Source organism: Equus caballus, chromosome 1 (genome assembly GCF_041296265.1).
Source record: "Equus caballus isolate H_3958 breed thoroughbred chromosome 1, TB-T2T, whole genome shotgun sequence".
Classification (NCBI taxonomy): Eukaryota; Metazoa; Chordata; class Mammalia; order Perissodactyla; family Equidae; genus Equus; species Equus caballus.
This window is the reverse complement of record NC_091684.1, coordinates 132,997,090-133,010,164: the sequence shown is the minus strand read 5'-3', so window position 1 is coordinate 133,010,164 and position 13,075 is coordinate 132,997,090. Positions and strand designations below refer to the sequence as shown.

Here is a 13,075-nt window from a genome sequence, read left to right as displayed (position 1 = left end):
CTGCTCCTAATTCCTGACCCACAGGAACTATGAGGTAGTAAGTGTTTGCTGTTTTAAGCCACTAAGTTTTACGGTAATTTATTAAGCAGCAGTAGATAACAAATATAAGTACCAGATGAAGCAGACATTGTCCCATTTTTATAGATTGGAAAACTCAAGTTTGCAAAAGTTATTTAACACCTAAAATTAAATTGCTAGTAAATGGTAAAGGAAGAATCCAAAGTCAGGGCTGTCTGTCTCCAGAGGCCATGCTTCCTGTACTTTACCGTACAGAAGAGAAAATAAACCAAACTAGACAGAGTCCAGGAAAATAAAAACATACAACACGTATTATTGGTAACCGCATAGCAAACTGCCCAAATGTTATCTTTGCTTGTAGATGTACTAGAACACTCTAGACCTGAGGTGGGCTGAGTCACCTGTCAGAGTTTACTCCATATGCTACAGCATAAAGAAAAGAGCTTTGGACTTGAAGTCAGAGAAATCTGGGCTCTACTGAGACTCTTACTTACTAACTGAGTAACCTAAGGCAAGTCATTTAAGATCTTTTGAGTTTCAGTATTTACTTTTGTAAAATGGGAATAATACCCATATACTTCACAGAGGTCTTGTGAGAATTAAATTACACCTCTATATCAATCTAGCACATGACTGGAGGTCGGGTCAAAAATAAAGATTTAAATTGAGTCAGAGAAAGGAAAGGCTAGGCTTAAACTCAGGCGTTATGAGTTCTACGAAATCAAAGAGATACTGATTATTACATGTTCTCTCCCTGTTGATATAAACATGACTTTTGTTTGTGACTCTAATAAGGTTTAATCAGGTCAGATGCTGACAAATTATATTGATTCATGGCCTATTTATATTGGTTAAGGTGCTTCACCTTATATGGGCTTGCCATTTAATAAGGAACTGCTTAACCAGATCCTTTTGGTTTGAAGGTAGGGCTGAGAAGTCTGCCAGAGCACATACTGCTTACTTCCCTTTACCCTCTCAGGGAGGCACAGACTGGGTAGCAAGAGTGAGGGGTAGACATGGCAAGGAAGTAACAAAGAGACCATTAAAAGAGATCACAGACTCACTTAGGAATGAACTCACACTCTGGCCTTGTTAGGCACATACTCTCATCACATTAGTTAACAGCTATCCTTCCAGTATCCTAATGAATGGCAGTGCAGGGGTTCCAAAAAAGTCTTAGTTACACAACAATACCTGACCCAATTTCGTTATCTGGGCCTTTGGCTGAGGACAAATGCATGTTCCTCAGTACTCTGTTGCCTGACCCGCCTGCGCTTAGAGCAAAGCATCCAGCGTCTCTGCCAGGCTGGCAGCTGAGCAAGTTTTAACTTAGGCAATGGAGGCATGTTCAGCTGAAGCTGATGTTAAACACAACAGCGCTCAGAAAGGGATCAAAGCATGGGGCCTCTTACATGGACTGCTTATTTGGTGCTCATTTTTCAAAGCAAATTCATAACCTTGCAACTCATTTTCAAAGAAACTCCATCCTTAAAGGTGTTGCCAATGAGAGGGCTGTTTCCAAGTAAACATACTGCACTCTTTGCTTCCTTTATGCAGTATATCAAATTCCAGACACACCTTATCTTTGCTGTAGGCAAAACAAAGGCTTGGCTGAAACAGGAGAGTTAAGATTTACTGCTAGCGAAGGGCTAAGCCCAAGAAGCAATATGAGATTGGTCAAGATGGAAGCAGGAAGATGTTGGCTTTTGGCTCAATAAGCATTCTCTACAAAGAGCAGATTCATCACTGGTTGTGAAGACAAGAGCAGTCTGACTTGTGCTGCCTTCCGCAGATGAGGCTTTTCCCTTTCCTGCAGGTGAAACCACTAAGTAGGAGGCACCGAAGTCTCCTCTAAGACAGAGATTTTCACCTTGGCTGTACACGATAATCACCTGGAGCCCGATGCCCAGGATACATTTCATAGACATTAAATCAAGGCTGAGACCCACTGCTCCAACACCTTTCCTGGCACTGGAGTTTGAGATCAGGGGACTACAAGGAGGGAGCGTCCTACAAGACAGGGAGATGAGTGAGTGGAGGTGTGGGGGACAATGGGGTGACATTCTCAAAGTTGAGAAGCTGACAGTCACTACCCCTAGGAAAAGGAGGTTAGAAATCATTTCTTTCAATAACCCAACCTCTCATCTGTGTCCATATAAGCGAATCACAGACTGTCAGGGCCTTGCAGAACCTTAAAGACCATCTATCTCATCCTACTTCATCATACACTTGGGGAAGCTGAGGCCCAAGGAAGGAAAGTGACTGGTCAGGGTCCCGGCAAGTTTAATGACAGGGCCAGGATTAGAACCCATTTCTTCTAACTCGCAGTCCAAGGCTTTTTAGTTGTTCTATCCTGAGCACAGCAACAGGGCTTAGTGCTCACGAGGACAGGCTTCGGCGCCAGAGTGCCTGGGTGAGAACTCTGGGTCCACTGGTTAACTCTGTTAAACTGGGCAAGTCATTTAATTCCCTTGAGCCTCAATTTTCTCACCTGGAAAGTGGCGATAATAGTAGCATTGACCTCAGAGAGTTCTGAAGACTAAAGGAGAGGAAAGGAACAAGTAATGCACCTGGCACAGTGCCTGGGACACAGTAAGCAGGCAATAATGTTAGCTTTTCTTATTCTTATTAAGGAAGGTCAGGGTAGCACCCTGGAGAGGAAAAAAAGCACAGGTGTGGTTTTTGGGCTAAGGTTGATCTTCAAAATGTTCTAGCAGCTTCAAGATATTATTATTATGCTTTCAAAGACTCTTCAAGTAGGGGAAATTCTGAGTCAGAAACAGGTTTGACATCAGCTCTGACCTAAAGGATGTCACAACCTCTAAGCTTCTTCACCTGTCAAACCAGCTGCCTATCAAACAAATAAATGATCATGAAAATGTTCCACAAGCTCAAAGTGCTGTACAAATGTGACGTGTATTATTATTCTTAATAATGATATTTGTCATCATTACCATACAGTCCCCATCTTGGCAGGTTTGAACTTTGATACACCACTTGTAAGGCCATGCAACAGAGCAGGAAACAGGGATGCAGGGTAAGGTTACTTATAGAAATCCTAACATTTAGTCATAATCCTCAAATAGAAAGAAAGCAAGCTAGGAAGTAGCCAGGAGAAAAACATGATCAATCTTGGCTCCTGCAGCCACCAAGACTGAAATTCATTTGAAATGCCCAATAAACAGGGAAAGATAATGATGGGCCTCATGAGAGGCAATACCCAAACCTCCTGGGGCTGGGATGTACCTTTCACAAGAGGCAGTGGCATGTGTACTGCAGAGGACTGGATGGCCACCAAAAGGCTTTCTAAAAACAGCAATAAAACTCCAACACCTTGTTTCTTGGATTAATAAAAATGGTTGAGGGATGAAGATAGGGTTTGGGAGTCATGATAGAGATTTTCTCTTTTAACTTTGTAAATTACACAGAAATTTTTAATTTGCTTTTTTATGAGCACTTTTAAATTTAGAAAAGGAAGAAAGGGGAAGAGGGAGGGAGTAAGGGAGTAAGGCTGAAGAATTATAGGGATAGAAAATTCAAGACCTATTTATTCACGACTGCTCTATGATAAGGTGTGGAGTCTCTAGAAGACACAACCTCTGAAGAGTCAAAAACCTGAAGAAAGGATGGCTCCCCAGAGTTATCTAAGTGGACCCCCAGAAAGGCCAGGCTCTGGAGCAGAGGTCCCACTAATGTCTAGGCATTGCTCTTTCCTCTCCCCTGGCCAGCCCTGCTCCATCTTCTGCCTCTAGCATCTGCTCAGGTCACCTGCCAAAGACGTAAGAAATGTAACCCGAAAGAGTAATAGTATCTTCCTGTTTATGCTGTGCCTCACCCCTGTCCTCTAAAAAAAGAGAAAGAAAAAAACCCCTACTTCAGATGCAAGGCCTTCCCCATTACATGCAGGTACTACCATTCTTAAAATTCCTTTCTTGACAGGGATCTACAAGCTGGGGTGGAAAAGCACTGCCACCTCAGGCCTGTTCCCAGACACCTGTCCCTCCCTCTGACTCCTTCAGCCCTCTTTTCTTTTGTACACCACAAGTAACTCAAGATTTGGTAATCGGACATATGAGACCCAGTCCCCAGATAGTCTAAGTCCTTCACTCCCCATAGCGCTGAGCCCAAACAACACCCCAGGGAAGCGCAGAGCTGCAGGAAAAGCCAGATGGGGAAGAAAAGGACTGAGTGTAAAAGAGGTCCTAAAGAAATACATATGTATGGTCTGAATTACATTGCTCTGAAATGCAGACTGAGTAAAAACCACAAATGAAGATTCTCAGAGACTCTTTTCAGCAGAGGTCCTTAGGTTCCCTGAATCCCCTGAATTTCTCTGTTCTTGAGTACAACCATTTCTTACCTATCACTCAGCAGATTTTTCAAATCATTATTGCTGTAAAAATATAACTGTCTCCTACCTCATCCTAGAGGCAAATAAAATGGAAATAAAATCAAAGTTTATATGAAAATGCTTTGGGAATAACACACAAACACACACCATTCTAAATCAAGGCCGCTGTCTACCCCAACCACAAGTGAGGGCTAGCTTAAAGGATCGTGGGCCTATGGCAAACCTTTTTCAGCTTATACAGAAAAAGCCAAATGTTCAGTCTTCACCAGACTAAACTATCTGTAACCTGGAAGACATTAAGTGTTCAGCTGTTTTCTATCCACGTGTTAGAGGAGAGAGGGAAGAAAGACTAGAATTTCTTATAAATTTTCCTGAAAGACTAACATATCTGTGCAAGTTAGTCACAGAATACGTTTTAGGATTAGATAAAACAGAATTCTCTTAAGGTCTACTTCTTTAAAACCAGGATATTATGACGTGCCCAATCGTCCTCACAGGGGCTGTAGCACTGAGAGAATGCAGCAGTGCACACCGTACGCACCTTCACTATGGTCAGGTACCATGTAGGTGGTAACTCCCTCTGAAAGCAGTCCTGCCAGCAGCCTCTTATTCTCTGTCCCTCCAGAGCACTACTTCACAGATGCTAAAGAGAATGTAAGGAAAGATGCCTTTGGGGCCACTGAACCCCATCTTCTCAAGCAGCCAAACCAAGAGAAAAACGACCTCTGTTCCCACTCGTGGAAATGCTGCTTAGAAATCATTAACCCCAAATCAATACAATTATAGCTAGTCAGGACTTGGAATTGTATGTAATTATCCTTTAGGCTTGGAGAGGACCATTAACTAGACACAACAGTTTCCCTCCCACACCCAGCCTGTTGCCTCTGCACTTGGACTTTGTGGCAAAGGATCAGCCTGAAATGCTGCAGGGCCTCAGGTCTCATATGGAGAAGTGAAATGTGTCCCCACATAGCTCAGCTCACCCAGAGGAGGAAAGGCCCTTGGCTGGCTCAGAGAAAATGCCTTCTCACATTTTTATCCTCATGTTCAACAAATGTGGCATTCTTCAGAAACACAGATAAACCCAGATCTCTCCAAGAAAAGCCAATGAATTAATCAAATCCCAGGTTCTCTGGCCTGTATGGACTATAACGATGCCCCTGTGACTCCCCTCTTCAGTCATTTAGAATTCAATCTGGCAGCCAGAGGAGGCACTGGCCGTGCTTACATCAACTCACAAGTTAGGGCTGTGTCACCAAAACACTATTTCATTTAATAACACCATAGAAAAGAAACTCTAAATGTGTATCTAAGCCTTTCTTGAACCTGAGTTTTCAGTTTTCCAAATATTTTAAGGAAGATCTGAATACCTACTACATAAGCTCTTACCACTTCCTAAATGTATCCTTCTATCTTCTAGGGATCACCCTATAAATTTAAAGAACAAGTTTGTGTCCCTCCTAAGCAAAGACTGGGGAAGAAAAAACCCTCACCTCTTCAGTCTGACCTCAAGCAGCAGCCCTGCCTCCCCAAGGTCATTTTATAAAATGGAAAAACTGGGAGTCAAGACCCAGCTTCTGTGCTGTCTCTGCCGCAAACTCACTGTGTGACACAGAGGTGGTGGTTTCACTTTTCTGGGTCTCAGCTGCTTCTTTGAAATAACACAGGAAAGCTGGGATTAATGATGTCAGGTAGCTCCAACTCTTCTAGTTCTGTTAGCCTTTCTTGAACTTTCAGCTACAGCCTCAGCTTTAATATGCCATGCACTCTGAGTTTCTATTAAAATTCTAATGAATTATTTATATTATATTATAATGAAGTATCCACAAGTAATTTATGCACACTGCATACTGTACTTTGCCAAATCCTGCTGGCCCACTGGAGAGACCTATGTAATAAAACTTGTAAGGCACTGTTCTAGGAGCTTTACATAAGGGTGAACCATATGAAGCTGCCAACATTCAAACATTTTTAACATACAAAAACAGCAATTTCATAGGGTTCAACCCACTATATTAACTTATTGAATCCTCCTAAGAAACTCATGAAGTAGGTTTGACAAATGAGGTAATGGAAGCATAGAGAAATTAAGAACTCGCCACGGTCACACAGCTAGTAGATGAGGAGGTTAGGATTTAAACCTAGGCAGCTGAGCGCCTGAGCCTGGAGTCCTAACCATGACGTAATATCGCATCCCACAATGGAAACAAGAAGAGCTTGAAGACTGGGAGTCCAGACCAAGGTAGTGTCTCAGAAGGAGAGTGTGAGGCTCACACCGCAGCCTCTGTTGGGTTGTACCTTTCACTTCAATGGTGGCATTTGCTTTAGGAGCACTGACAAAGTGATACACACAGTGGTATTCGCCTGAATCCTCGGCTCTCGGCTTATTGATCCTGCAGAGATGAGAAGAAAAATCAAGTGAGGAAGCTGGGAACAGTCAAAATATACAACAAAAGGAGAATCAAAGGGGCAACCAGGGACCCTGCTCTCCAAATCATGTCCCTGAATGCAACTCACCTCCTCCTAACTAAAAGCAAAAACCTCCTTCTGTGTATCCCAAAGTAAATGCTTTACTCCTTACTGGGTGCCAGGAATACAAGATGGAATGATACATGGTCCCTAACCTTAGGGTACTCCAGTCTATTGAGAGAAATAAACTACAAAACAAGTAATCAAGACTGAGGGCTGTACAAAGTACTATAATCTATATTCAGACATAGAGGATGGAGTTGTGACTAAAAACTTCTTGCTCACCTGGTGGTTCCAGGCATATAATTAAGAGCAGGAAAAAAGCAACCCTTTTTCTGTGCTTCCCTAAAGACCTTGTTTTGGCATCCTGTTCTTCCTACCCTGTATTTTAGTAGCATACCTTTCAATAAGTCTATTCACTAACAGGACCCAGGGATAGTTTTTAAAAAAAAAGGGAAAAACAAAACACCTGCCATCAGAGCATCAGCCACAGAGATGCAGCTGAACTTTCACGGTTTCTAGGTGCAGCTACCACTCCAGGGCCCTGCATGGTCCGGCACCTCCTACCTTCCCAGCCTCGCCTCAGCCACTTTCCAGCTCTGCTGGTCTCTTTTCAGTTTTTCGATGTGCTTAGGTTGTCGCTACCTCAAAACCTTGACACGAGATGTTCCTTTATAGAGAATGCTCTTCCCATCACTCTTACCCTAACTCCTTTTCCATTGGTCTTAGCTTACATGTCACTTCCTCCCACCCTCAATCTAAGCGACAGCTCCCTCCCTGGCATTCTCTCTCATACTATAATTCTTCACAGTATGTATCACAACATGTAATTATATATTTATGTAATTAACTGATACATGTCCGTTTTCCCAACAGACTAAGTTCTATGTGGATAGGCACTGTTTATTTGGTGCACAATTCTATACCCAGCACATAGCCTGGTACCTGGAATATAGTAGGGGAATGAACAAACAAATGACTGAATGAACCCAACTCAGAGTGGACAGCTGTGCACAGACCCAGACCAAGTTAAGCAGAGAGACAGAAAGGACTGTAAGAAGTGTGGATGGCCAGAACAACACTTCCTCTGAATCCCACAAGGTGACCCCGAAAGGTTTTCTTGCCCCTGAGGACCAGTTTCCTATCAGCTCAATACACTCTAGCCTACATACGCCCCCCGCACCCCAAACATGTGCAGAAAGGCTGTTGTGGAATTACAGAAAACAGAGAAACAACAGCCTCCAGATCAGAGGATAAACATTATACAGCTCCTGATCTTTTGCTCAGTGGTTAAAATATGATACTTGTGATGGTGAAATCTCCACTGCACTAGTTAATGCCTGAGAAAAACTCGCAACCTTGACCGCTGACCAGCCCAACACATTTATCTATCTTACTGTTCATCCCCAAAAAAGAAACACGGGTTAAGAGACTATAGGGCAGGAGAGAGACAGTCCATCCCCAGGGCTGTCTCAGCAAATCCATGGCAGCATAATATTCTAAAAGGACAGTCAAGAGTCTTCTCAATTTGACACAAGTGCCTCCTCTTAAATCAATATGCTCCCAATAGGAAAACAGATACAAGTCAGCTGCTCTTAGCAAATGTTCCAGAGTTTGGAGAAGCAGCAGCAATTACATCTTCAGGGCTTAGACTGGTCTCTAAGTTCCTTGAGAAGACATGGGAAGATGACTCCCAAGCTTGAGGTCATGCCTACTGGGCTCAAATCTCCCCCACAACATCCCCTTCGACCAGCTTTTGGGAAGCAATTGAAAAATGTCCGCTACAGGCTAAGCAGAAGCAGGGTGGGACTGGCTCCATGGCTGACTTATTAGGTGGCCCAAGGGACTCATCAGTTGTTATACAAAATGTGGGAGAACATGGATTCCCTGAAAAACTGTGACAAAGCAGAACACCTCAGGAGAAATTCAAATAAGCTGAGAAAAAAGAGGGGACGAGGCATTTTACAAAGTCAGGCTCAGAGTTTATGAAGTTACAGTTCAAAGCTTTGTGGGTGACACAGTACGAGACCCAAGAGAAACAGGACTGGATGTCTGATACCTTAAAAGAGGTTTAGAAAAAAACAACTGTGTAAAACTAATGGACAGACTAAGAAAAATGCCTTTTACTCCACCTAACATCTCTATCTGATTAACCTTTTCTAAACTATGAGGATATAGCTGAGACTGTATTTCCAATTTTATATCAGAAGAAACTACAGTGGAGACAAATTAACTTACTAATGGGATGGTCCAGCAGAAAAAAACCAATGACCTAGATGCTAGAAAGTCAGGAGACCTGGGATATATCCTTGCTTCGGAAACTTCTTAGATGTAGTATTTGGCCATGAAAGCAATCAAGAGTTATTACTTTTGAGTGTTAATTTCCTTTTCCAAAAAACGGAGAAGGATCCAGAAATTAACGTGGATCAATTAGATACGGGGTACAAAAAGAACTCAATTCTGCAAAATAATGCATAATGTCCTTGCTACTACTGGGGACGCAAGTTTTCCTGGTCTCACTCCAGTGCACAATTTCTTTGTACTGCATTGTCCTGCCAAGCAGCATTAGCCGATTCTTTTCCAGATCAGTTTTCAACCGAGAACAAACTATTCTGAAAGGTGAGTGTCAGGTGTTCTAGATATTCCAAAAAAGCACCAAATCTTTGGGTTCCAGGTAACTTCAGCCAGCAAATATCCCCCTTTCATCAACAGTATTTCCAGGCTACCATCCTTATTCCAGATCACTGAAGAGCCCTGTATCAGGTTCTGATCAGGTTATGGTCATATTAAACACCTCTAAAAGGTAATTCACTAGCAAATCTACCCCGTGACAAGATCACTTATGGTGATCTTGTTCTATAAGAGTCCTAAAGCAGATTTCAAATCTGATTCCTCAAATCACTGGATTAAGTCAAGAGACCTACATTCTAACTGTGACTTTTCTAAGGACTAGCATTATTACACTGAGCAAATCACTCTCTATGCCCTCAGTTTAACTATTACCACAGTGATGGGAACATCTATGGCTCCCAAACCTGGCTGCTCATTAGAATCATTTAGGAATCTTTTTTAAAGATTCCTGGGCCTTACCCCAGATATACTAGATTAGACTCTGCAGAGGAGGACCATATACATCTCATGTCTCTCCCACATAGCATAATTATGGATTATGAACGTCATGAAAGTTCAGCCACCCTCCCCATCCCATCTTACCAGGAGCTGCTAAGCTCTCTCACCTGTATTCCATGTTGCTGGCATTCTTACGAGTGGCAGTCAGTTCTACTCCATTCTTTGTCCAGTAGCTGTAGGTAAGGGTGTGAGAGCTGGAGGTGAGGTTACACTGCAGGGTGACAGGGAGAGCAGAGGTTTCCCGAATAATAACCTCTTCACTGGTGACAATCCTCGGCTCTGTAATAAGAGTGCACAATGATAGGGAGCCATTGCCTTCCATTTTCTGCAGCCCTGGCCTGAGAGTTGGATGGGGTAGGATGGGGAGACTAGAATAAGAGGGAGGGCAGACAGGACCACATGAGGAATTTCACTCTACCACTTTGGAGGAAGTCAAGAAAGGAAAAACAATGATTATAAGCAAATGACCACTAGCGCAGACAACAGCCTGATGACCAGTAGGCCTAGACGTGAAAAGAATGGGAGTATTACGGGTGCTTGTACTGGCAACAATCCACTTACGCTTCTGAATACCACTGTTTTATGATATAAGAAGCACCAACCAATTCAGCTTCAATTAGAAAACCAGGCTCCACCTTGCAGTTCTGAAGACAAAGGCAGTATCATTTATATAACTAATAAACTCCCTATGGAGTCACTAGGACTCGGAACAGTAATAGCTATAATTAGATAATGCATGTATGGCTTTTCCCACATTTAAATCTGACAAACCCACAGCAAACCAGCCATGGCCATTAATTATGCAGAAAAAGACAGTGTAGAGCCCAAAAGCAAATTTCATGTTGAAAATCTATTGCATTTTCCAAATTCTTAAGGAACTGTCAGTTCTTCTCTACAGCCCATAGTTATTCCCCAAATAAGAGTTTTTTTCAGAACTGCACTTTAAAACACATTCCATTCTGAGATAATACAATTATAACTAGAATGCAATATGTGTTGGTATCATGGGCTCCTAAAATTTTAGAGCCAAAAGGCCCTTAAAGTTCACTGAATCCCACTCTTTAAGAGCTAGAAAGGTTAAAATGACTTGTGCAAGGCCATAATTATTATTAGTGACAATGCTGGGCCTGGAAAACATATTTGACTAAATTCTCTATCCCTGCCCCCCCCCACCCCCAAAACATTCCCCACACACCTTCCACCTTAGGGCAAGTTAGATACTTAAATTTTCTGGTTCTATCCTGGGCTTAGATAACCTGGGATCATTAGTTAGGTATTTACAAAATAATATATTTGAGTCAAATATTATAACACATTGAGCAGAAATTTTTTTAAGACACACTACATCATTCCTGGAAGGTTCATCCTTAAAGCACTTTGAATTCCATCACTATATTAAAGTCAAGATGTTTCTGTTTGCTGTCTTTTGCTGTTATTTTTATTGTTATTATTATCTTTAATCTTTGCCCAGGCTTAGTTCTTTTTCTATTTTGGTCAAACATTTTTCTGTGAAGTCTAATCTAGCCATCTTTTCCCATCCACAATTACAGGTATTTGCTTTTTTTCCCCAGTTCTTTCTCAGAAATGCTTGACTGACTTCCCATTTCCCTGCACCTGGCTACTTCCTGTCCGCAGCTCTGTGGCAGCTCCCTACCACCATTTTATGCAGTATAGCGCTGACTTAATTCTTGAGGACAGAACTCCCTCCCTCCACCAGAACTAAGCAATGTTCATTGTGCAGGGAGGAGGCAGAGGACGGAGAAGTCATGGGACAACTAAAAAATGTAATGCCCAGGGACCTCCCGATCAATGTTACATTTGATTGTAAAGCTCATATCATCAAAGAAACTTGTGATAAATAAAGCAAATCCTCAAGTTTGCTCAATTAAATTGGTTCTCACTATTTTCCAACTCTGGCAAAAGGATAGTGGTTATCTTCTTCCATTCAGCACTGGTCCTTATCGGTAACATCAAACAGGGTCTCTATGTACAGATAATGGAGGCATAGCAGCCACTAAGACAGAAGCAGATGCATGTAAACACGTTAGCGCAGTGGTGTCCCATGGTTTCCAAAACACAGTGGACAGAAGCCAAATCCCTGGGCCTTAAGTCGAGTAGAACGGCTGCAAACCCTGCAATGGAAGGCGCACACACACCATCAGCAGAAAGCATCACAATTCCAAGAAAAATCAAAATCAAGCAAAATCAAAAGAGAAAAAGAGAGAACCAGTACTCCACAGAAATTAAAAAATATAAAGGCAACATTAAAACCCAAACACACTTTTAGGTTTTTACTGAATTTTTATTATCCAATTTCATTTTCTGTCCCATTTGGGACTCTCCTTCTGGTTCTTCCTCTCAGACTGCACTGAGAAAGGGTGAACTCTGAGAATGATGAGGCCAAGAGCTTCCAGTTGCTTAAATACAAGGAGGCCAAAGTAAAGGCTACTCTTACCTGTGGCGAAGCAAATGACCACTGCAGCTCAGGGAGATTAAGAGGCTGATGAAAGCAACCTGGTAGACTTTCTGCCAAGAACTCTTGAAAGGCAAAGGAAAGGACTTTTTCCCTTAAGTGTTAATGATCCAGGAGACAGCTGGGAGCAAGTGGATAATTTAAATAGGTTTAAATATGATTCTGCACTATAGGAGGGTTGTGGGGTGGGGTAACCTCCCTCTTATCACTGCCATGTATGGAAACCAGTGCTAGACCTCCTTGGCCACGGTGCCACATCTGTATTCTGCACCAGGATAAAGGTGGGACTTTTATTTCTGTGGCTGAGCACTGCCCATGAAAGTCCAAGAGAAATGAACATTTAGGAGAAGCTCAAAAATTTTTAGCTGCCACTGACTCTATTTAGAAGCATTGGGTAGGAGATCCTTACCCTAATGTAGGAGAACATGCTATGGCCAGAGGCATAAAACTGGGCACATTTCTCTTCCTGACTTGTTATTCAAGGAGCTTTGGGGGGGGGGGAAGTACTGCCAGGAGGTCATTCTTAGATATAAGAGTTCAACCTCCCCCTGGAGGCAAATGTCCTTGGGGATGCTGAGATCATAAAACAATCCAATTACAGTGGAATTCAGAGCGTCTGAAAAAAAAAAGGCAGC

The 13,075-nt window shown here is 42.5% G+C and overlaps 1 protein-coding gene across 5 annotated transcripts in view; it reads right to left on the bottom strand.

Annotated features, from left to right (window-relative positions):
- NPTN (neuroplastin) overlaps positions 1–13,075 on the bottom strand; it is a 65,818-nt gene that overhangs the window by 17,148 nt on the left and 35,595 nt on the right. For all 5 annotated transcript variants that reach the window (XR_011439463.1, XR_011439458.1, XR_011439462.1 and 2 more), the window contains exons 3-4: positions 10,075–10,246; positions 6,668–6,762 (exon numbers count right to left, since the gene is read on the bottom strand). Coding sequence is in view for 2 of the 5 variants with exons in the window: in XM_023654031.2 (XP_023509799.1) it covers positions 6,668–6,762; positions 10,075–10,246 (267 nt within the window). In the remaining 3 variants the exon portion in view is untranslated. The remainder of the gene's footprint in view (positions 1–6,667; positions 6,763–10,074; positions 10,247–13,075) is intronic.